This window comes from Oncorhynchus clarkii, unplaced genomic scaffold, assembly GCF_045791955.1.
Source record: "Oncorhynchus clarkii lewisi isolate Uvic-CL-2024 unplaced genomic scaffold, UVic_Ocla_1.0 unplaced_contig_6757_pilon_pilon, whole genome shotgun sequence".
Lineage (NCBI taxonomy): Eukaryota > Metazoa > Chordata > Actinopteri > Salmoniformes > Salmonidae > Oncorhynchus > Oncorhynchus clarkii.
The window spans coordinates 21,559-44,549 of NW_027261001.1; the positions used below are offsets into that span (position 1 = coordinate 21,559).

Below are 22,991 nucleotides of genomic sequence, written 5' to 3' on the forward strand. Positions count from 1 at the left end.
ATGCCGGCATCAACAGGCTTTCTGTAGGTCACCCAGCATCAATTGGAGGTAGCTGGAGTTGGATACATGTCATCTCTACACCAGCCAGCTCTCCCTCAGACACTTGCCTGGAGGCCTGGTCACATCAGACAAATACCTCTGGGCAGAATCACATCAGCATGTAAACACACCTCACCTCACGATCAGACCATTCAGGCCACACCTCTGAACACACCTTACTACAGCTCACCTATCATGTGAACCAGCGGTATTCACATCTTACCCTATTAAGGTCCAGAGCCTGCTGGTTTTCTGTTTTACCTGATAATTAATTGCGCCCACCTGGTGTCCCAGGTCTAAATCAGCCCCTGATTGGAGGGGAATAATGAGAAATAAACAACAGTGGAACTGGCTTGACGTCCTGGGGCCGTATCCACAAAGTGTCTCAGAGTGCTGATCTGAGATCAGTTTAGCCTTTTAGTTCATAATGAATAAGACTGAATGGACAGATACATTTATCAAAAACACATTCCAATATTAATATATATGTTTTGATATGAGGAAGAAAAGCCTTATGCATGTATTTTGTTTAACTAGGCAAATCAGTTAAGAACAAATTCTTATTTACAATGACGGCCTAATTATGAAAAAAGATCTGAATCAAACCCATGGAATTAATAGAAGTAAATCAAAACTAGAGCTAAAACATGAAACAAGGGGAATGTTGACTTTAGGCAGGGAAAGTTACAAGTCGTTGAACTCAAATAAGAGTCGGAAGGGCCATGTTTAAGAGGACGCCAGTAAAAGGTGGTATTGTATCACCAGTTGGGTTATGAGAAGGGAGGATAGATAGAGGGAAGACACTACAAAAGGCAGCCCCTCTTCCTACCCAATAGACCACGAGACACAACAAGGTTTAATCAGAAGGTCAATGGCCAGACTATGGTGGGAAGTCACTAGCCATTTTTCAAAGTAGAGCAGAACACTCGTGCTGACTCCGATGTTTAGACACTAGTGTCCTGCGTCCCAAATGGAACCCTATTCCCTATATAGTGTACTACCACTGACCAGGTGCCATTTGGGATGCAACCAGTGTCTTCCATGGTGGGTTGTCAGAGGGTAGGGTGAACAGAGCGTCAGTAACACTGGTGGTTGAACACAGCTCACACGCCATGGCAGGAGCGTCCACCATAGTAGTTTTGGGGCTTTTGTTCTTCACGGAATGCCACTCGGTAAGATTTATTTACATTTTGATTGGCTTTGGTTCATAATGTGCATAATTCTACTTCCTTAACACCCACATACGTTGTGATGATGACATCGTATGTGCCATTTTGGTGTATTCTGCATGCACCTGCATGTATGTTTGTGTGTGTGTTTGTGTGTGCATGCATCGTCTGTCTCTGCATCCAAATATAGTTTATATCAGATTACATCATAACAGGTTTCTGCATTTATGTTATTGTTTAATGTACTGAGATTAGCATTTGTAGGCTAACACATAAAATTAACAAACTTGTTCCTTTATCTTATCTTGAAAACTGTGATAGAACAGATCATTCTGCCAATAGCCAGTGCTAGAGGCACATGAAAGAGTGTGCTCAGGGGAGAAGACGTATATGTGCGAAGCGTGCGACAGGGGTTTTCGCAAGTCGGAAATCGCAACATGCACCTAAAGTTTCACGCCGGCGAGAAGCCGTTCGTCTCCACGTTGTGTGGGAGGAAGTTCATGACCTTGAGTCACATGAACATCCATGGTAAAGGGAAGCCGGTCAAATGCTGCAAGTGCAGGAAGTGGTTCCTGGATATAGACAGCTGCCAAAAGCACCAGGTGGCACGGCGCGGCACGGTGTGACCAACACCAACACTAACCTTCTCAGCTGTGAGGAAAGTTGTTCGCTCTAGCCTGTCATCTGAACAGACGGAGACAGAAACAACGCCAGTCACAATGAACAACAGAATCAATGGTGATAGAACAGATCATTCTGATTACTTTAAAAAAAAAAGTTTTGTTAAATGAGTTGTATAGCCTGAGAGAGTGAACAGGGTCCCCCTCTCCCCCTGTCTGTCCTGTCCACTAGGCCCCAGTGCAGTGTGGGGAGATGGTGGGGCGTCTGCAGGCTGAGATGGAGGACCTGGTGAGGGTGATCAACGACCAGTACCGCTACATCCAGGGGCTTCACCTCAGCCAGGCCCAGAAGCTGCCCCAGATCCCCCAGACACACCTCCAGACTGGGGGCCAGTACAAAGGTCAGGCAGGGGGTAGAACCCCATAGTTCCTTTTGTTAATGTGGAATTCTATGGGTAGAACATAGAATGAATGGAATGTCTTTTTACTGAACTGAATTTAGTTTTTTTGTGTGATTCATGTTTGATTAGAAATTCGATTTAGTTTTTAAAACAGACATAAATAGTGAAAGATAATGCGCTGTATAAGGAATGGATTGGGTGCCATTTGGTGTGCAAGCACTGTAACCATGTCCTCTGTGTGTCAGACTGTGCTGAGATCTTTAAGGATGGGAACTCCGTTAGTGGCCTGTATATGATCAGACCGGACCAGGCTCCCTCCTCCTTCATGGTGTTCTGTGACATGAGTGATGGAGGAGGCTGGACTGTCTTCCAGAGGAGAAAGGACGGAACGGAGTCCTTCGACAGGTAGGTGGAAAGAAAACGTGTGATAAAAGGGCCTAAAGTGGCTACATTTAAGACCTACACGTCTCCTGTAAGACCTTATGACCTGTGAACCGCACCAGATACAGACAACATCATGGTGTCATCATACTCTTTATAATGTGATCTAACTGATGGAATATGTCCAGACTCTGACTTACACATTCACATTCATTTATTCAACACTATAAATATGAATATCTCAAAACGACATTTTTTGATTTAAAACAAATGTTAAAGACATTGTTTGGAACAATATACCCTACAAGTACATCATATTTCCAGAGTGGGCACTTTGGTACTTTTAATGATATAACTCAAACATCCTTTCTCCCAATTACATTTTTGTGAGAATTTCCAAAACAATCTGAGATACTAAAACATTTCTCTCCCGCTGGCGTGGAATCTCGTTGGTTTCAGGTTTAGCATCACGTGCATGTGGGTGTGTCTCCCTCCCTCTACAGAGCGTGGGTGGAGTACAAGAATGGTTTTGGAGACAGCGAGTCAGACGGAGAGTTCTGGCTAGGGAACGACCCCCTACACTACCTCACCTCTCAAGGTGAAGAGGAAAACCTACAACTAGGGCCAAGAGCTTTTCCCCACCACTTGATCTGACCAGGAAAAACTCCCGGCCCTTAGGAACAGGCAGTAATAGTAATATGACCCAGAGTTTTTCCTGGCCTTACTCAGGTTATAACTAGGACACAGAGTTTTCCTAGTCAGGTAACAACTCTTGGCTAGAAAAAACATCTAAAAGGCATGTGGCCAAATTCACATGGAATGTACCTAATAATGAGTTGCTTTTATATTACATAGACCTTTTAACTACAATCAAGCTTAAAGAGCCCAATTTCCAACTTGAGATAAGTTGACTTAAAATGGACTCAAGTCCAAAAATGTTGACATAAGTCAATCTTTTATTGGCTTAAGTCCTTGTTAAGTTCACTTATCTCAAGTCTGATCGTGGCCCCGAGTGCTTTACATTGTACGAGGCCACAGCAACTCAACTCATCCACCACCACTACTGTCTCACCCACCTGGGTGACAATCGGTGGCCATTTTGGCTCTTTATGACCGGTATTTGACTCTGTTTTCTAGGCGACTACAACCTAAAGATCAACATGGAGGACTTTGACGGAAACCAGCGCTTCGCCAAGTACAAAAACATGAAAGTTGATGATGAAAAGGTACACGTGAACACAACACCACGGTCTTCACAGCAGACATTCCTCACACGGAACAGACACGCTTTTCCCATAACATTGGGTGTCACTATTTTGTCTACTCTTGTTCAAACTGTACAAAAGGCAGTTGAGATCTTGATAGAACGTAATGAACAAGAACGTTTGTAGTATCTCTCCTTCCTTTGTCTTTAACCCAACACCCCCCCCCCCCTTCCCTTTCTTTGTTGACATAAGTCCTTGTTCGCAAAAAAAACGAACCAATCTACTGTTCATACTGTATAAACTGGGGATTTCCAGGACTAGTATACAGAGCATGCGCTGATCAGCTGACATTTTCCACCTCTCACTGACCATGTCTGTAATAGCTTTTGTGTTTCAAGTTAACCACTATAGTTCCTGTGCCCAAGGAGGCCAAGGTAACCTGTCTAAATGTCTACTGCCCTGTAGCACTCACAACTGTAGCAATGAAATGCTTTGAAAGGCTGGTCATGGCTCACATCAAAACCATTATCCCAGACACACTGGACCCACTCCAATTTACATACCGCCCCAACAGATCCACAGATGACGCAATCTCCATTGCACTCCACACTGCCCTCTCCCACCTGGATAAGAGGAACGCCTATGTGAGAATGTTGCTCATTGACTACAGCTCAGCGTTCAACACCATAGTGCCCTCCAAGCTATTTTACTAATCTCAGGACCCTGGGACTGAACACCTGCCTCTGCAACTGGATCCTGGACTTCCTGCTAGGCCGCCCCCAGGTGGTGAGGATTGTCAACATCACATCCACCACACTGATCTTCAACACGGGAGCCCCTCAGGGTGCGCGGCCGCGCACAACTCCAATACCGTCATTAAGTTTACTGACAGCATGACAGTGGTAGGCCCGATGACCAACGACGATGAGACAGCCTATAGCAGGGCTCTCCAACCCTGTTCCTGGAGAGCTACCTTCCTGTAGGTTTTCATTCCAACCCCTGTTTTAATCACCTGATTCAGTTAATCAACCAGCTGATTATTAGAATCAGGTGTGCTAGATTATGGTTGCAGTGAAAACCTACAGGACGGTAGCTCTCCAGGGACAAGGTTTGAGAGCTCTGGCCTATAGGGAGGTCAGTGACATGGCAGTGTGGTGCCAGGAGCTGATCGTGGTCTCCAGGAAATGGTTGGTCGAGGAAGCCCCCATCCGGATTGATGGGGCTGTAGTGGAGTGGGTCGAGAGCTTCAAGTTCCTCTGTGTCCACATCGCTAAGGAACTAACATGGTCCATACACACCAACACAGTCCTGAAGAAGGCACGACAATGCCTCTTCCACCTCAGGAGGCTGAGGCTGATTTGTGATGGGCCCTCAGATCCTCAAAAAGTTCCACAGCTGCACCATTGAGAGCATCTTAACTGGCTGCATCACTGCTTGGTACGGCAACTGCTTTGCATTCGACCACAAGGTGCTACAGAGGATAGTGCATATGGCCCAGTCCATAACTGGGCCGAGCTCCCTGCTGTCCAGGACCTCTATACCAGGCGGTGTCAGAGGAAGGCCCTAAAAATGATAAAACACTCCAGCCACCCAAGTCATGGATTGTTCTCTCTGCTACCACACGGCAAGCGGTACCGATGCACCAAGTCTGGAACCAACAGGACCCTGAACAGCTTCTACCCCCTAGCCTTAGGACTGCTAAATAGTTAACCAAATAGCTACCTAGATTATTTGCATTGACCCCCATCTGCACTAACTCTTTTGACTCATCACATATGCTGCTGCTACTTCTTATTATATATCCTGTTACCTAGTCACTTTACCCCTACCTATATGTACATATCTACCTGAATTACCTCGTACTCCTGCACATCGACTCGGCTATGTACACGGGGCACCAGTACCAAGGTATCGCTACTCATTCTGCATTTATTATTAAGTGTTATTACTTTTCTATTATTTTCTTTCTCTCTGCATTGTTGGGAAGGAGCGGTGAGTAAGTATTTCACTGTTAGTCTACACCTGTTGTTTCTCTCTGCATTGTTGGGAAGGAGCGGTGAGTAAGTATTTCACTGTTAGTCTACACCTGTTGTTTCTCTCTGCATTGTTGGGAAGGAGCGGTGAGTAAGTATTTCACTGTTAGTCTACACCTGTTGTTTCTCTCTGCATTGTTGGGAAGGAGCGGTGAGTAAGTATTTCACTGTTAGGTCTACACCTGTTTCTCTCTGCATTGTTGGGAAGGACCGGTGAGTAAGTATTTCACTGTTAGTCTACACCTGTTGTTTCTCTCTGCATTGTTGGGAAGGAGCGGTGAGTAAGTATTTCACTGTTAGTCTACACCTGTTGTTTCTCTCTGCATTGTTGGGAAGGAGCGGTGAGTAAGTATTTCACTGTTAGTCTACACCTGTTGTTTCTCTCTGCATTGTTGGGAAGGAGCGGTGAGTAAGTATTTCACTGTTAGTCTACACCTGTTGTTTCTCTCTGCATTGTTGGGAAGGACCTGTGAGTAAGTATTTCACTGTTAGTCTACACCTGTTGTTTCTCTCTGCATTGTTGGGAAGGAGCGGTGAGTAAGTATTTCATTGTTAGTCTACACCTGTTGTTTCTCTCTGCATTGTTGGGAAGGACCCGTGAGTAAGTATTTCACTGTTAGTCTACACCTGTTGTTTACGAAGCATGGGACAAATACAATGTGATTTGAATGTCCTTGAGCAAAGGTCCTGGGGAAAACCAGCACTCCTCTTCATTCACCTCCTCAGCAGTATTCAAAAACATACATCTCAGCAGTGCTCTGTTTAGGAGAACATTGACTGTGTTACAGTGTAAGCATGTTACATTCTTTGGTCTATCACTCCCGGTCATCAGCCTATTACCTAAAGTCGTGGTGCCTTTTACACTTGGCGTGGGGAATTCTGGCCCAGGACTTCTGCAGTGTGTGCACACCAATGTAGGCATTTGTTTGGGGTCTAAATTGAAGACTACAATTAGTTGAAATTTGAGATCAGGTGTTAGGTTAAAGGGGATAGTTCAGTGATTTTACATAGTTAAATATTCAAAATCACTGAATTATTTCCACATAAAATACTTAAAAAGATACTCCCTAAAATACTCCTCTTCCCCCTCCAGAACCAGTATAAGCTTCATCTGGGTGAGTACACTGGCAATGCGGGGGACGCCCTCCCCGAAGCCCACTCCCATCCCAGTGGGCAGTGGAACAGTCTAGGGGCCGGTCAACTGGGAGTCAAGTTCAGTACCTACGACCATCCCAACAAGGACGATGAGAAGTGTATCCGCCATGACATGTCAGGCTGGTGGTTCAGCAAGTATGACCTTCTGTATTACTGTGGAGATTCAGTAACCTCTCAACAGAGTATTGGCCTTCTGTATTACTGTGGAGATTCAGTAACCTCTCAACAGAGTATTGACCTTCTGCATTACTGTGGAGATTCAGTAACCTCTGAACAACAGAGTATTGACCTTCTGCATTACTGTGGAGATTCAGTAACCTCTCAACAGAGTATTGACCTTCTGCATTACTGTGGAGATTTAGTAACCTCTGAACAACAGAGTATTGACCTTCTGCATTACTGTGGAGATTCAGTAACCTCTGAACAGAGTGTTGACCTTCTGTATTACTGTGGAGATTTAGTCACCTCTGAACAACAGAGTATTGACCTTCTGCATTACTGTGGAGATTCAGTAACCTCTGAACAACAGAGTATTGACCTTCTGCATTACTGTGGAGATTTAGTCACCTCTGAACAACAGAGTATTGACCTTCTGCATTACTGTGGAGACTCAGTAACCTCTCAACATAGTATTGACCTTCTGCATTACTGTGGAGATTCAGTAACCTCTCAACATAGTATTGACCTTCTGCATTACTGTGGATATTCAGTAACCTCTGAACAACAGAGTATTGACCTTCTGCATTACTGTGGATATTCAGTAACCTCTGAACAACAGAGTATTGACCTTCTGCATTATGATATTTATGCCTCTAACTGTCTCACTAATCATTATTCACGATTAATTCACAATTATCGTAATCATTATCGTAATCATGGTAGCATAGATCTGGTAATGTCCAAGCAATGGAACGCGACCTTCTACTATGAATCTCAGATGTTGGTGTCATTCTGCGTCTCTCCACCAGGTGTGAGTCTGGCAACTTGAACGGTCACTACTACAACGGGCCGTACCAAGCGGTGATGGATGACGGGGTGGTCTGGTACACCTGGCACGGCTGGTGGTATTCAATCAAATCCGTAGTCATGATGATCCGGGCCTCCGACGTCCATCCGGCTGGATCTGATGTCCAACTGACCCGAACGCCAGACGACATCGATCCTGTTAAGAGTTTTGCCTCAATTAGGACAGGCTGAAGGTGGTGTTACATAGAGAACATCCAATCATAACAATCTTGATGCTAATTGAGGTAAAACAGTAATTCTGCTCATAGATTATTAAAGGATTACATTTATTTTCATCGTCAATTGCAGACCAAAAATGTATTTCAGCTTTTAACCCAACCCCTTTGAATCAGAGAGGTGTGGGGGGCTGCCACATCGGGTGCCAGAGGAGCTGTTGTTGTTCATTCCAACTAGCAACCTTTTGGCCATTTGCCCAACGTTTTAACTTGCTAGGCCACCTGCTGCTAGCCCATGTGCATGTGATCTACACATCCAGCCCAAAGCAGGAGGTTTAAAACATACTTTCTTAGTCGTCAATGTACCGGAGCATGTCTTTCACTGTTAAAAATAACAACGTGAATGTGACTGATGGCCGATTGTTTTTGTGACTGTTGGCCAATGTTTTTCTTTTATAAATAATGGTACAATTGTGTACTTTCCACTCAAATAATTTCAGATTGCGACTCAATTTTAATAAAATGTTAACTATGATCAACTCTTACTTTAACAGAAATATTGCCTATATTTCCCCCCCAGAGTTCTCACTTGCAACCAGACTGGGCACGTTCCAGGTCGTTCTCGCTGGGCACGTTCCAGGTCGTTCTCGCTGGGCACGTTCCAGGTCGTCCTCGCTGGGCACATTCCAATCCAACGTTCCAATCTCAAAAGAGACTGCTCTATCATATAAATGGGCTTCCTCAGACAAACAGTTCTCCAGACATTGTGAGATCTAATCTACTGCACAGATCCACTGCACTAAAGACAACCTGGAACATGCCCATTTTTCTCCCCTTGGTTTATTAAGCCAACCCTTAATACATTCACTAGTTTCTACCTGTTAATAATGCAGCCAGAGATAACAGACACTAGACATGACTGAATAGTGTGTGCAAACAAACCAGTAGTACATTACAGACAGACAGAGCACCAAAACCTCCCCAGTGAAAAGAGAGTGCATTACTTCCATGTTAAAGCACAGTAGAGTGGTCGTAGAGGAGATTTGAGGCCACTGAGGTAGGTGTTAAATGGGTGATCTGTGCCCTCCAGGGTGGATTCCTTTCTCTAGGTACTACTGCACAACAACAAGATTGAGCGTGCGCGCGCGCGCACACACACACACACACACACACACACACACACACACACACACACACACACACACTGCTTTGACATAGCGGTCAATCATTTTGACAGGTAAAGGACTTGTGTGTATAACCAATCTCTTCCAATGTATCACATTATACAAATACCTACATGTCCCTAATCATATCCACTATTTAATTATGTATTTATAGAGGGATAATAAATATAACATTGACTTTTTTTTTTTTATCGTTTGTTTATTTACCTTTTAAAATGAAACAAAATGATGGTCAGTTTGAGGCATTCTTGGAGACGTGGAGAGGTTTGAGAGAACATTGGCTCGACACAAAGTTGTGGAGTTTTGGACTGGGAACATTCTGAGTGATAAAGCACAGATGGGTAAATACATTCCACACTTTTATTACGGTAGAGAGATGAAGGGTTGGGATTAAAGTTCACTTTAACTGAATATCCGCGCCCAGATAGAGACTGTTTATACAACGGGTCAAAAGCTCGTTGGATAAAGCTCTGCTCTTCAATAAATCACCCTAAAAGTCTCTACCAAAGATGGCGGATAAATGAAGATGCCCCACTTAGGCCATTTACCATTTTTTTTTTTTTTCATTGACTGTATATGAACCAGAAAAAAGGGAATGCGATGTCTCACTTCCACTTCCGTCTCTGGCCTATATCATTTTAACATTTTCAAAACTACATCCAAGGTTTTTCGCACAAACTTTATTCGGGGAGCGGGGAACACGATGCACAAATAAAAGAAGGAGAATCAAAACGAGCTGAGAAGCTATGTACAAACCCTGAGGTTTAAGTTGCCTGTTCTTTCTCTCTGCTGAGGGGAAAAAAAGTGAGAGAAATCAGGCAGAAAAGAACGAAGGCAGAATTGTCCCACGCTTTTAAGTAAGTGCATCTGTGCAACATTGTCTTCTCTTTCTGGGAGCAAAGAAAACGTCTGTACAAGTCATTGTGGGCAGAAGCCAAAACTGCAGCGTCATCATATGAAGTAGTCCATCCGTATTTGGAACAGCTTTGTCTCCTTGAGAGGCTGGGGTTGGTGATCTGGGGGGTAGGAGGTAAGGGACTGTAGAGGGGGGTTGTCTCTAGGGTGTGTTGGAGGGGGTATCCACACAAACACTCACACACTCTCTTTATCTCTCTCCCCTTGGTATCTAGTTTGGGTTATCTGCTGGGCGAGAGTGGGGCTGCGGCGGTGGGGAAGGAAGCCGAGTTGCCGGGCGAGTGGAAGGGCGAGGAGGGCGATAGGCGGCGGGGGCTGGCCAGGTCTCCGTTGTGCAGCTTCCACAGCAGCTCCTCATTCTCCATGGAGAGACGCTTGTTGACCTTGGACTCCTTCTGCAGGGTCTGCTGCAGCATGGCCTGCTCACTGGACAACTGCCTGCAGGAGACACAGAGAGGAGAGAGATGTCAGAGAGGGAAGATACACACAGAGAGGAGAGAGAGGACAGAGAGGGAAGAGAAGTCAGAGAGGAGAGAGAGGACAGAGAGGAAAGATACACACAGAGAGGAGAGAGAGGACAGAGAGGAAAGAGAAGTCAGAGAGGAGAGAGAGGACAGAGAGGAGAGAGAGGGAAGATACACACAGAGAGGAGAGAGGAGAGAGAGGGAAGATACACACAGAGCGGAGAGAGGAGAGAGAGGGAAGATACACACAGAGAGGAGAGAGGAAAGATACACACAGAGCGGAGAGGACAGAGAGGAGAGACAAGTCAGAGAGGAGAGAGAGGACAGAGGTCAGAGAGGGAAGATACACACAGAGGAGAGAGAGGTCAGAGAGGGAAGATACACAGAGAGGAGAGAGAGGGAAGATACACACAGAGAAGAGAGAGAGGAGAGAGAGGGAAGATACACACAGAGGAGAGAGAGGTCAGAGAGGGAAGATACACACAGAGAGGAGAGAGAAGAGAGAGAGGGAAGATACACACAGAGAGGAGAGAGAGGTCAGAGAGGGAAGATACACACAGAGAGGAGAGAGAGGAGAGAGAGGGAAGATACACACAGAGAGGAGAGAGAGGAGAGAGAGGGAAGATACAAACCGAGAGGAGAGAGAGGAGAGATACACACAGAGAGGAGAGAGAGTTCAGAGAGGAAAGATACACACAGAGGAGAGAGAGGTCAGAGAGGGAAGATACACACAGAGGAGAGAGAGGACAGATAGGAGAGAGAAGTCAGAGAGGAGAGAGAGGACAGAGAGGAGAGAAAGATACACACAGAGGAGAGAGAGGTCAGAGAGGAAAGATACACACAGAGGAGGGAGAGGACAGATAGGAGAGAGAAGTCAGAGAGGAGAGAGAGGACAGAGAGGAGAGAGAGGTCAGAGATGAGAGAGAGGAGAGAGAGGGAAGATACACACAGAGGAGAGAGAGGTCAGAGAGGGAAGATACACACAGAGAGGAGAGAGAAGAGAGAGAGGGAAGATACACACAGAGAGGAGAGAGAGGTCAGAGAGGGAAGATACACACAGAGAGGAGAGAGAGGAGAGAGAGGGAAGATACACACAGAGAGGAGAGAGAGGAGAGAGAGGGAAGATACAAACCGAGAGGAGAGAGAGGAGAGATACACACAGAGAGGAGAGAGAGTTCAGAGAGGAAAGATACACACAGAGGAGAGAGAGGTCAGAGAGGGAAGATACACACAGAGGAGAGAGAGGACAGATAGGAGAGAGAAGTCAGAGAGGAGAGAGAGGACAGAGAGGAGAGAAAGATACACACAGAGGAGAGAGAGGTCAGAGAGGAAAGATACACACAGAGGAGGGAGAGGACAGATAGGAGAGAGAAGTCAGAGAGGAGAGAGAGGACAGAGAGGAGAGAGAGGTCAGAGATGAGAGAGGAGAGAGAGGGAAGATACACACCAAGAGGAGAGAGAGGAGAGAGAGGGAAGATACACACAGAGAGGAGAGAGAGGAGAGAGAGGGAAGATACACACAGAGAGGAGAGAGAGGTCAGAGAGGGAAGATACACACCAAGAGGAGAGAGAGGAGAGAGAGGGAAGATACACACAGAGAGGAGAGAGAGGAGAGAGAGGGAAGATACACACAGAGAGGAGAGAGAGGAGAGAGAGGGAAGATACAAACCAAGAGGAGAGAGAGGAGAGATACACACAGAGAGGAGAGAGAGTTCAGAGAGGAAAGATACACACAGAGGAGGGAGAGGACAGATAGGAGAGAGAAGTCAGAGAGGAGAGAGAGGACAGAGAGGAGAGAGATGAGAGAGAGGAGAGAGAGGGAAGATACACACAAAGAGGAGAGAGAGGACAGAGAGGAGAGAGAGGACAAATCAAATCAAAAATCAAATTTATTTATATAGCCCTTCGTACATCAGCTGATATCTCAAAGTGCTGTACAGAAACCCAGCCTAAAACCCCAAACAGCAAGCAATGCAGGTGTAGAAGCACGGTGGCTAGGAAAAACTCCCTAGAAAGGCCAAAACCTAGGAAGAAACCTAGAGAGGAACCAGGCTATGTGGGGTGGCCAGTCCTCTTCTGGCTGTGCCGGGTGGAGATTATAACAAAACATGGTCAAGATGTTCAAATGTTCATAAATGACCAGCATGGTCGAATAATAATAAGGCAGAATAGTTGAAACTGGAGCAGCAGCACAGTCAGGTGGACTGGGGACAGCAAGGAGTCATCATGTCAGGTATTCCTGGGGCATGGTCCTATGGCTCAGGTCCTCCGAGAGAGAGAAAGAAAGAGAGAATTAGAGAGAGCATATGTGGGATGGCCAGTCCTCTTCTGGCTGTGCCGGGTGGAGATTATAACAGAACATGGCCAAGATGTTCAAATGTTCATAAATGACCAGCATGGTCGAATAATAATAAGGCAGAACAGTTGAAACTGGAGCAGCAGCACAGCCAGGTGGACTGGGGACAGCAAGGAGTCATCATGTCAGGTAGTCCTGGGGCATGGTCCTAGGGCTCAGGTCCTCCGAGAGAGAGAAAGAGAGAAGGAGAGAATTAGAGAACGCACACTTAGATTCACACAGGACACCGAATAGGACAGGAGAAGTACTCCAGATATAACAAACTGACCCTAGCCCCCCGACACATAAACTACTGCAGCATAAATACTGGAGGCTGAGACAGGAGGGGTCAGGAGACACTGTGGCCCCATCCGAGGACACCCCCGGACAGGGCCAAACAGGAAGGATATAACCCCACCCACTTTGCCAAAGCACAGCCCCCACAACACTAGAGGGATATCTTCAACCACCAACTTACCATCCTGAGACAAGGCTGAGTATAGCCCACAAAGACCTCCGCCACGGCACAACCCAAGGGGGGGGGGGGGGGGCGCCAACCCAGACAGGATGACCACATCAGTGACTCAACCCACTCAGGTGACGCACCCCCTCCAGGGACGGCATGAGAGAGCCCCAGTAAAGCCAGTGACTCAGCCCCTGTAATAGGGTTAGAGGCAGAGAATCCCAGTGGAAAGAGGGGAACCGGCCAGGCAGAGACAGCAAGGGCGGTTCGTTGCTCCAGAGCCTTTCCGTTCACCCTCCCACTCCTGGGCCAGACTACACTCAATCATATGACCCACTGAAGAGATGAGTCTTCAGTAGAGACTTAAAGGTTGAGACCGAGTTTGCGTCTCTGACATGGGTAGGCAGACCGTTCCATAAAAATGGAGCTCTATAGGAGAAAGCCCTGCCTCCAGCTGTTTGCTTAAAAATTCTAGGGACAATTAGGAGGCCTGCGTCTTGTGACCGTAGCGTACGTGTAGGTATGTACGGCAGGACCAAATCAGAGAGATAGGTAGGAGCAAGCCCATGTAATGCTTTGCAGGTTAGCAGTAAAACCTTGAAATCAGCCCTTGCTTTGACAGGAAGCCAGTGTAGAGAGGCTAGCACTGGAGTAATATGATCAAATTTTTTGGTTCTAGTCAGGATTCTAGCAGCCGTATTTAGCACTAACTGAAGTTTATTTAGTGCTTTATCCGGGTAGCCGGAAAGTAGAGCATTGCAGTAGTCTAACCTGGAAGTGACAAAAGCATGGATTAATTTTTCTGCATCATTTTTGGACAGAAAGTTTCTGATTTTTGCAATGTTACGTAGATGGAAAAAAGCTGTCCTTGAAATGGTCTTGATATGTTCTTCAAAAGAGAGATCAGGGTCCAGAGTAACGCCGAGGTCCTTCACAGTTTTATTTGAGACGACTGTACAACCATTAAGATTAATTGTCAGATTCAACAGAAGATCTCTTTGTTTCTTGGGACCTAGAACAAGCATCTCTGTTTTGTCCGAGTTTAAAAGTAGAAAGTTTGCAGCCATCCACTTCCTTATGTCTGAAACACATTCTTCTAGCAAGGGCAATTTTGGGGCTTCACCATGTTTAATTGAAATGTACAGCTGTGTGTCATCCGCATAGCAGTGAAAGTTAACATTATGTTTTCGAATGACATCCCCAAGAGGTAAAATATATAGTGAAAACAATAGTGGTCCTAAAACGGAACCTTGAGGAACACCGAAATTTACAGTTGATTTGTCAGAGGACAAACCATTCACAGAGACAAACTGATATCTTTCCGACAGATAAGATCTAAACCAGGCCAGAACTTGTCCGTGTAGACCAATTTGGGTTTCCAATCTCTCCAAAAGAATGTGGTGATCGATGGTATCAAAAGCAGCACTAAGGTCTAGGAGCACGAGGACAGATGCAGAGCCTCGGTCCGATGCCATTAAAATGTCATTTACCACCTTCACAAGTGCCGTCTCAGTGCTATGATGGGGTCTAAAACCAGACTGAAGCATTTCGTATACATTGTTTGTCTTCAGGAAGGCAGTGAGTTGTTGCGCAACAGCCTTTTCTAAAATTTTTGAGAGGAATGGAAGATTCGATATAGGCCGATAGTTTTTTATATTTTCTGGGTCAAGGTTTGGCTTTTTCAAGAGAGGCTTTATTACTGCCACTTTTAGTGAGTTTGGTACACATCCGGTGGATAGAGAGCCGTTTATTATGTTCAACATAGGAGGGCCAAGCACAGGAAGCAGCTCTTTCAGTAGTTTAGTTGGAATAGGGTCCAGTATGCAGCTTGAAGGTTTAGAGGCCATGATTATTTTCATCATTGTGTCAAGAGATATAGTACTAAAACACTTGAGCGTCTCTCTTGATCCTAGGTCCTGGCAGAGTTGTGCAGACTCAGGACAACTGAGCTTTGAAGGAATACGCAGATTTAAGGAGGAGTCCGTAATTTGCTTTCTAATAATCATAATCTTTTCCTCAAAGAAGTTCATGAATTTATCACTGCTAAAGTGAAAGTCATCCTCTCTTGGGGAATGCTGCTTTTTAGTTAGCTTTGCGACAGTATCAAAAAGGAATTTCGGATTGTTCTTATTTTCCTCAATTAAGTTAGAAAAATAGGATGATCGAGCAGCAGTAAGGGCTCTTCGGTACTGCACAGTACTGTCTTTCCAAGCTAGTCGGAAGACTTCCAGTTTGGTGTGGCGCCATTTCCGTTCCAATTTTCTGGAAGCTTGCTTCAGAGCTCGGGTATTTTCTGTGTACCAGGGAGCTAGTTTCTTATGAGAAATGTTTTTAGTTTTTAGGGGTGCAACTGCATCTAGGGTATTGCGCAAGGTTAAGTTGAGTTCCTCAGTTAGGTGGTTAACTGATTTTTGTCCTCTGGCGTCCTTGGGTAGACAGAGGGAATCTGGAAGGACATCAAGGAATCTTTGTGTTGTCTGTGAATTTATAGCACGACTTTTGATGATCCTTGGTTGGGGTCTGAGCAGATTATTTGTTGCAATTGCAAACGTAATAAAATGGTGGTCCGATAGTCCAGGATTATGAGGAAAAACATTAAGATCCACAACATTTATTCCATGGGACAAAACTAGGTCCAGCGTATGACTGTGACAGTGAGTGGGTCCAGAGACATGTTGGACAAAACCCACTGAGTCGATGATGGCTCCGAAAGCCTTTTGGAGTGGGTCTGTGGACTTTTCCATGTGAATATTAAAGTCACCAAAGATTAGAATATTATCCGCTATGACTACAAGGTCCGATAGGAATTCAGGGAACTCAGTGAGGAACACTGTATATGGCCCAGGAGGCCTGTAAACAGTAGCTATAAAAAGTGATTGAGTAGGCTGCATAGATTTCATGACTAGAAGCTCAAAAGATGAAAACGTCATTTTTTTTTTTGTAAATTGAAATTTGCTATCGTAAATGTTAGCAACACCTCCGCCTTTGCGGGATGCACGGGGGATATGGTCACTAGTGTAGCCAGGAGGTGAGGCCTCATTTAACACAGTAACAGAGAGGGAAGATACACACAGAGGGGAGAGAGAGGTCAGAGAGGAAAGATACACACAGAGGAGGGAGAGGACAGATAGGAGAGAGAAGTCAGAGAGGAGAGAGAGGACAGAGAGGAGAGAGATGAGAGAGAGGAGAGAGAGGGAAGATACACACAAAGAGGAGAGAGAGGACAGAGAGGAGAGAGAGGACAGAGAGGGAAGATACACACAGAGGGGAGAGAGAGGTCAGAGAGGGAAGATACACACAGAGGAGAGAGAGGAGAGAGAGGGAAGATACACACAGAGGATAGAGAGGAGAGAGAGGGAAGATACACAGAGGAGAGAGAGGGGAGAGAGGAAGACGCACACAAAGTGAAGGTGGTTCACTGAACAGCCTCTATTACAGCAACACAGAGAAACGGACACATAGGAACACACACATTCTTATAACTACATTTGCATGCTAGAAACCCTGCTGGAAGGACAAATGGTGAAGATGAGGATTCTGGAGAGAGATGAGTCACTCCTCTCCGCAGTACGTACTTGGAGAGTGCGGTGTGTTTGTCCATGCGGGCCCTGTAGTCTTCGTTCTCCTGCTGGACTTTGTTCAGACGCTCCTCCAGCTTCACGTTGCTCTCCATCTGGCGCCAGACAGACAACACAAATGGAAAAGTTCAAATTAGATATTTCTCCCCACTCCTGTACTTGAATCATGCCATGATAACATGTACTTGTTTGCATTTATAGATTTGCTCGCAGCATCGCATTAATGGAAACAAAGACTGTTCTCAGGGCAGGCTTATGTTTGAATCGTGTCTGGGACAATTTTAGCATTTTAGCTAACCTCTTTCCTAACCTTAACCTAATTCTCCTAACCTGCCACGTTAATTCTCCTAACCTGCCACGTTAATTCTCCTAACCTGCCACGTTAATTCTCCTAACCTGCCACGTTAATTCTCCTAACCTGCCACGTTAATTCTCCTAACCTGCCACGTTAATTCTCCTAACCTGCCACGTTAATTCTCCTAACCTGCCACGTTAACTCTCCTAACCTGCCACATTAATTCTCCTAACCTGCCTGGTTAATTCTCCTAACCTGCCAGGTTAATTATCCTAACCTGCCAGGTTAATTCTCCTAACCTGCCACGTTAATTCTCCTAACCTGCCACGTTAATTCTCCTGGGAAGAGTCTTGGTTTCCACTAATGCGACACAGCGATTTGCTCACTCGATCACGTGACATATGCAATGAATCTCTAATAGAAGGCTGGTGTCTGTGCCCACCATTAAACACTGATGATGGCTTGATGCACAAACGGTTGTGTTTTGTTTTCATCTTTTATTTATGCACAATAAACTTCTGGGCACCAGAAAGTCCCAATAGCTGTGGATGATCTCAGTGTGCAGGTCTTCACCGCTCCTAGGTGGTTTAGGCCCAGGATTCTAACCAGCACTTTGAGACAAAGGTATTTGTTTAACTAGGTTGCTCTGAAGCCTGCGGCGAGGCAGACTCAATCTTTCCACTCATGACTCAATATTCGTGGGGCATTTATGCAGTTTTGTTTTGCACCAAAATGATTCTCTATGTGGTGACTCCCAAGGCTGAAGACAATCTATCACGAGCTTGAACGGCAAAACAAACCCTTACTAAAACACTCCGTCTACACAGGAATGTGTGTGTGTCTCATAAGGGATGACATAAGATGGCGCACCCTTTCAGTGATGTACAGAGAGAGCTAGCGAAGACAACAGCGAACATACACCGGGGCAAGCTCAGGGCATGCGTGTGTGTAGGCGCGTTTTCATTGACGAGTGTGCGTACGTCCTCACCAGCTTGTCCATCTGCATAAGTTTCTTGTCCTGTTGATGAAGCTGTTTGGTCTTTATCTCCAGAACCACCTTAAGACTCTCCAGCTCCTGTCCCAGATACAACACATGGGAGTCCTTCTATAGGGAGAGATAGGAAGAGGGGGCGAGGGAGAGAGAGAGATAGAGAGAGGAAGAGAGAGGGGGAGAGAGAAGGATGGGGAAGAGAGAAAAATGGGGGGAAGAGAGAGAGAGAGAATTTCATTCACAAACCAGAGTCCTATTCCTAACCTCTTCTATCCCCTACAAACTGTTGTTCCAGACAAACAACAGTCTCAATAACCCACTTTAAGATGGATGATTGCAGTACCAGAGTGGTGGGTTTGATTCCCAAATGAAACTAAATATGCATGAGTCACTGTGGATATATCCCCAAACACCGCCATCTCAGAAACGGACACAATGACCAGTGCTGCATGTCCATTAGCAACCAACAGGGGGCAGTATTCCACCAGTAAAAAGACCATAAGGCCCAATAACAACAAAAAAGAAGCAGTAAACTGGGACATCTGTCTCACAGCAGTAGTATTGTTGACTGAGGTACACAGTGTACCAGAACAATAGCATTCTTCAGCACCTTCCTGTGTCCATGGGGCTCTGGGCATAATTAGACCACTACATAGGGTGCCATCATGTTCCTTTTACCTGGTTATTCTCTGCCAGAATCCTCCTCCTCTCCTCCTCCGCTCGCAGCTTCTCGCTCAGCGCCTCGTTCTCCAACGTGAGGTCCTGGATTTTCTCCTGTTGTGGGTGTGAGAGAGAGAGAGAAAGTGGTTGAGAGAGAGAGAGAGTTAAGTCAACACTACAACAGTGTTCCTCCCTGATACTGAGTCTATCTATATAAGACATACAGAAGATAGTAGTATCTGTATTGGGTAAACGTGTTGGTAAGGCTGTGATCAGGGAGGTACAGGGAACATGGATCTTACAGTGAGAGTGGCCTCCGTTTCCTTTAGTGTTTTGTCCAGGTTCTCCAAGTCCTGTTCCAGGGTTTTCCTGAGCTCTGCAAAACAACAACACACACACACACTGAGTCAATGATGGAGGAAAACTAGTCACTTATTCACCAATTAAACCACTTTGGATTAAACCTTTCTCATGTGAAAACCAACCAAGTGTGTGGATGCCTGAGATGGATGGATTGATGGGTGGATGGATTGATGGGTGGATAGATTGATGGGAGAGTTGATTGATGGATTGATGGGTGGATGGGTGGATGGAAGGATTGATGGGTGGATGGATTGATGGGTGGATGGATTGATGGGTGGATAGATTGATGGGTGGATAGATTGATGGGTGGATAGATTGATGGGTGGATAGATTGATGGGTGGATAGATTGATGGGAGAGTTGATTGATGGATTGATGGGTGGATGGAAGGATTGATGGGTGGATGGATTGATGGGTGGATGGATTGATGGGAGAGTTGATGGATTGATGGGTGGATGGATGGATGGATGGGTGGATGGATGGATTGGTGGGTGGGTGGATGGATTGATGGGTGGATGGATTGATGGGTGGATGGATTGATGGGTGGATGGATCGGTGGGTGGATGGATTGGTGGGTGGGTGGATGGATGGATTGATGGGTGGATGGATTGATGGGTGGATGGATTGATGGGTGGATGGATTGATGGGTGGATGGGTTGAAACATGCATTTTAGGACAGAAGAATAGAGGGATGAATTTCAATGAGTTCTGTGAAGGTGTGTGGTTGTGTGTCCTCACCTTGGACAGCGGTGTCGTAGGTCAGTCTGAGCGTGTCCATCTGCTGAGCGTGGCTGGCCTCAGAGTTTCTCCTCAGAGTCTCCTGTCTGCTCCTCATCTCCTCCAGCTGACAGAGAGAAGAAGAAAATGGATTGATTGACCATTCTAATTCCATGGGCTCCTCTCAGTAATACAAGTACGCCATTACAAGCTGAGCATCAGTTACGGGGTGAATCTCAATAGTCCAAGGTTTCGTCTTTATACTTCCAATTCATACTACTAATATTCCCCCCTACTATTATGACACATTTCAAGGTTATTGGTTGCGTACACAGTTTATCAGGTGTTATAGCGGGGGCAGTGAAATGCTGGTGTCACCTGCTCCTAACAGGGCAGTTCAAATGAGAAATAATAGAATGAACTGTGTGGAGAATCCAGTATTTAAATACACAGTTTATCAGGTGTTATAGCGGGTGCAGTGAAATGCTGGTGTCACCTGCTCCTAACAGGCCAGTTCAAATGAGAAATAATAGAATGAACTGTGTGGAGAATCCAGTATTTAAATACACAGAGTGAAAGCAGCATAACAGAAACGGGAAGTGTTTTATGTGTGTGTGTGCAGGAGTCTGCATGTGTGTGAGGTGTGTGTGTGTGTATGTGCAGGAGTCTGCGTGTGAATGAGGTGTGTGTGTGTGTATGTGCAGGAGTCTGCGTGTGTGTGAGGTGTGTGTGTGTGTGTGTATGTGCAGGAGTCTGCGTGTGTATGAGGTGTGTGTTTTGTGTGTGGGAGGAGGTGTGCTAAAAAGTATCTGATTTGGAACAAGCTGATGTGGATGATTTATCGCTAATTGAATTACCAGTTAGATGTAGGCCATAGAGGACTCAGGAAGGAATACTACGTGCCAATTCATATTCATCCATGCCGCCCCGTTCTACCGCTGATGACATCAGGGAGTAATAACCATGGCAACGGTCGTAAATCTCGGGAAGCGTTTAGGAGTTGGGCGCTGTGTGTGGTGCGGTTGAGAGCCAGTGGATGCTGTGTTCACGTGCTAGTCGGAACTAGGAAACTCTGACTTGCTAACAGGTTGTAGTTAAACACGTACCCCCGTTCAACCAGTTAACAAGTTGAACATTTCAGAGCCCGGTCACCACAAGCCTGGTCACCGCCTCGACCACTGACCTGCTGCTCCATGAGGGCGCGGCATTTGTCCGCCTCCTCCTGATAGGCCTGGTGCACCTTGTCCCACTCTGCCTGGTAGAAGGCCTTGAGCCTCTCCTCCAGGCCGGTCAGCTCAGCCTGGTGATCCCTCTGGACCCTCCGCACCGCCTCCTCCAGAGACACCCGCACCTCCTCCTTCTCCTTCTGCAGCCGCTCACAGCACTGGGACGAGGAGACTGGAGAGGGAGGGAGGGGGAGGAGAGGGAGGGAGGGAGGGAGGGAGAGGAGAGGGAGGAGAGAGAGGGAGGGGGAGAAGGGGGAGGAGAGGGAGGAGAGAGAGGGAGGTGGAGGAGAGAGAGGGAGGGGGAGGAGAAAGAGAGAGACCATGTCATTGTCACTTTGTATTTTAGAATTCACTTTCAAAACACAATTAACCAGAATGAGGCTCTATGATAAATAATGACTTCACTGTAATAAGAGGGCGACAGCGTTGGAATAACATCTAACGGCCAATTGGTGTTTTTGTAACAGCGTTGCATAAACACCAATTGGATGTGAACATCTGACGACGCACTGGAAAAATGCACCACTGTTCCAACATTGCGCAATCCAACCCCAACCTCTAATCCTGATCAGAATCATATGCACCCTTTCACACAACACTTTACATGTCCGCTGAAAACTAAGGGCCGGATTCCAGGACCCACTAAACCAGGCCCTGAACTAAAAAGCCCCTTCAACAGCAGATCTCCATTGAACGTAATTGTTTTGCCCAACCAGGAGTAGAATTCATTTGGGTCTAGTAGGCTATAACCTACTTAATCGACATCTAATGACAGGACTATATTTTAATACATATGTAATGATAGACCCATATATGTAATGATAATACCAGATTCCCACAGCGCAGCACAGAGCAGCCTGGACAGTTGACATTTCCTCATATCCTCCCCTGTGGGATTAACTCTGAGGCCTGTTGCCACGGCGATGTTGTCATAAAGGCCGGCAGCTGTGAGCCCGTTAACAGACGGGTCCTGTCTTTATTATGGGGTAACTAACAGAAAGGGTATGTGTGTGTGTGTGTGTGTGGATTAGGGGCAGGTGTGACTGGCATGTGGGCCCCGTATTATGACATCAGCGCTGCCCCCCCACAAATAGTTTCATAACACGACATCATGGGTCAAGAAGGAACAATTTAAGGAGCTGGAAAGAATGTGTATCTAAGGGCAGATCTAGGATCAGGATTTACTCAAGCCTGTTACTGTAGCCATTATCAGCTCAAGATAAAATTGATCTAGGATCAGATTTAAAGGGATAGTTCAGGATTTTAACAATGAATCCCCTTTATCTACTTCCCCAGATTAACATGAACTCGTGGATACCATTTCTATGTATCTGTGTCCAGTACGAAGGGAGTTGGAGGTCGTTTCACAAGCCAACGCAAACCAGCAGACATATACAAAATGGTATCCATTAGTTCATCAGACTTCAGGAAGTAGATAACGGGCTTCAATGCCAAACCTGAAATATCACTAACTCAATCCGCAAATTTTAACTGTGACCATTATCCACTCATTATAAAGAGCCTAGAACTGTTAACTCCCAGACTGTCGGAAAGACAAATAAAATCCCTGGAAGTCAGACTGACAACGTTCTTTCACTAGCTTGAAGAGAAACGTAT

At 45.8% G+C, this 22,991-nt stretch overlaps 1 protein-coding gene and 1 pseudogene across 2 annotated transcripts in view; one reads left to right on the plus strand and one right to left on the minus strand.

Annotated features, from left to right (window-relative positions):
* Positions 1–8,270, plus strand: LOC139403122 (fibrinogen-like protein 1; annotated as a pseudogene).
* A 1,276-nt stretch (positions 8,271–9,546) lies between these two features.
* LOC139403123 (microtubule-associated tumor suppressor 1 homolog) overlaps positions 9,547–22,991 on the minus strand; it is a 78,432-nt gene continuing 64,987 nt past the window's right edge. For both annotated transcript variants that reach the window (XM_071146833.1, XM_071146832.1), the window contains exons 9-15: positions 21,332–21,546; positions 20,170–20,275; positions 19,372–19,445; positions 19,088–19,183; positions 18,407–18,523; positions 17,121–17,218; positions 9,547–10,721 (exon numbers count right to left, since the gene is read on the minus strand). In XM_071146833.1, the coding sequence (XP_071002934.1) occupies positions 10,505–10,721; positions 17,121–17,218; positions 18,407–18,523; positions 19,088–19,183; positions 19,372–19,445; positions 20,170–20,275; positions 21,332–21,546 (923 nt within the window). In that variant the 3' untranslated portion in view covers positions 9,547–10,504. The remainder of the gene's footprint in view (positions 10,722–17,120; positions 17,219–18,406; positions 18,524–19,087; positions 19,184–19,371; positions 19,446–20,169; positions 20,276–21,331; positions 21,547–22,991) is intronic.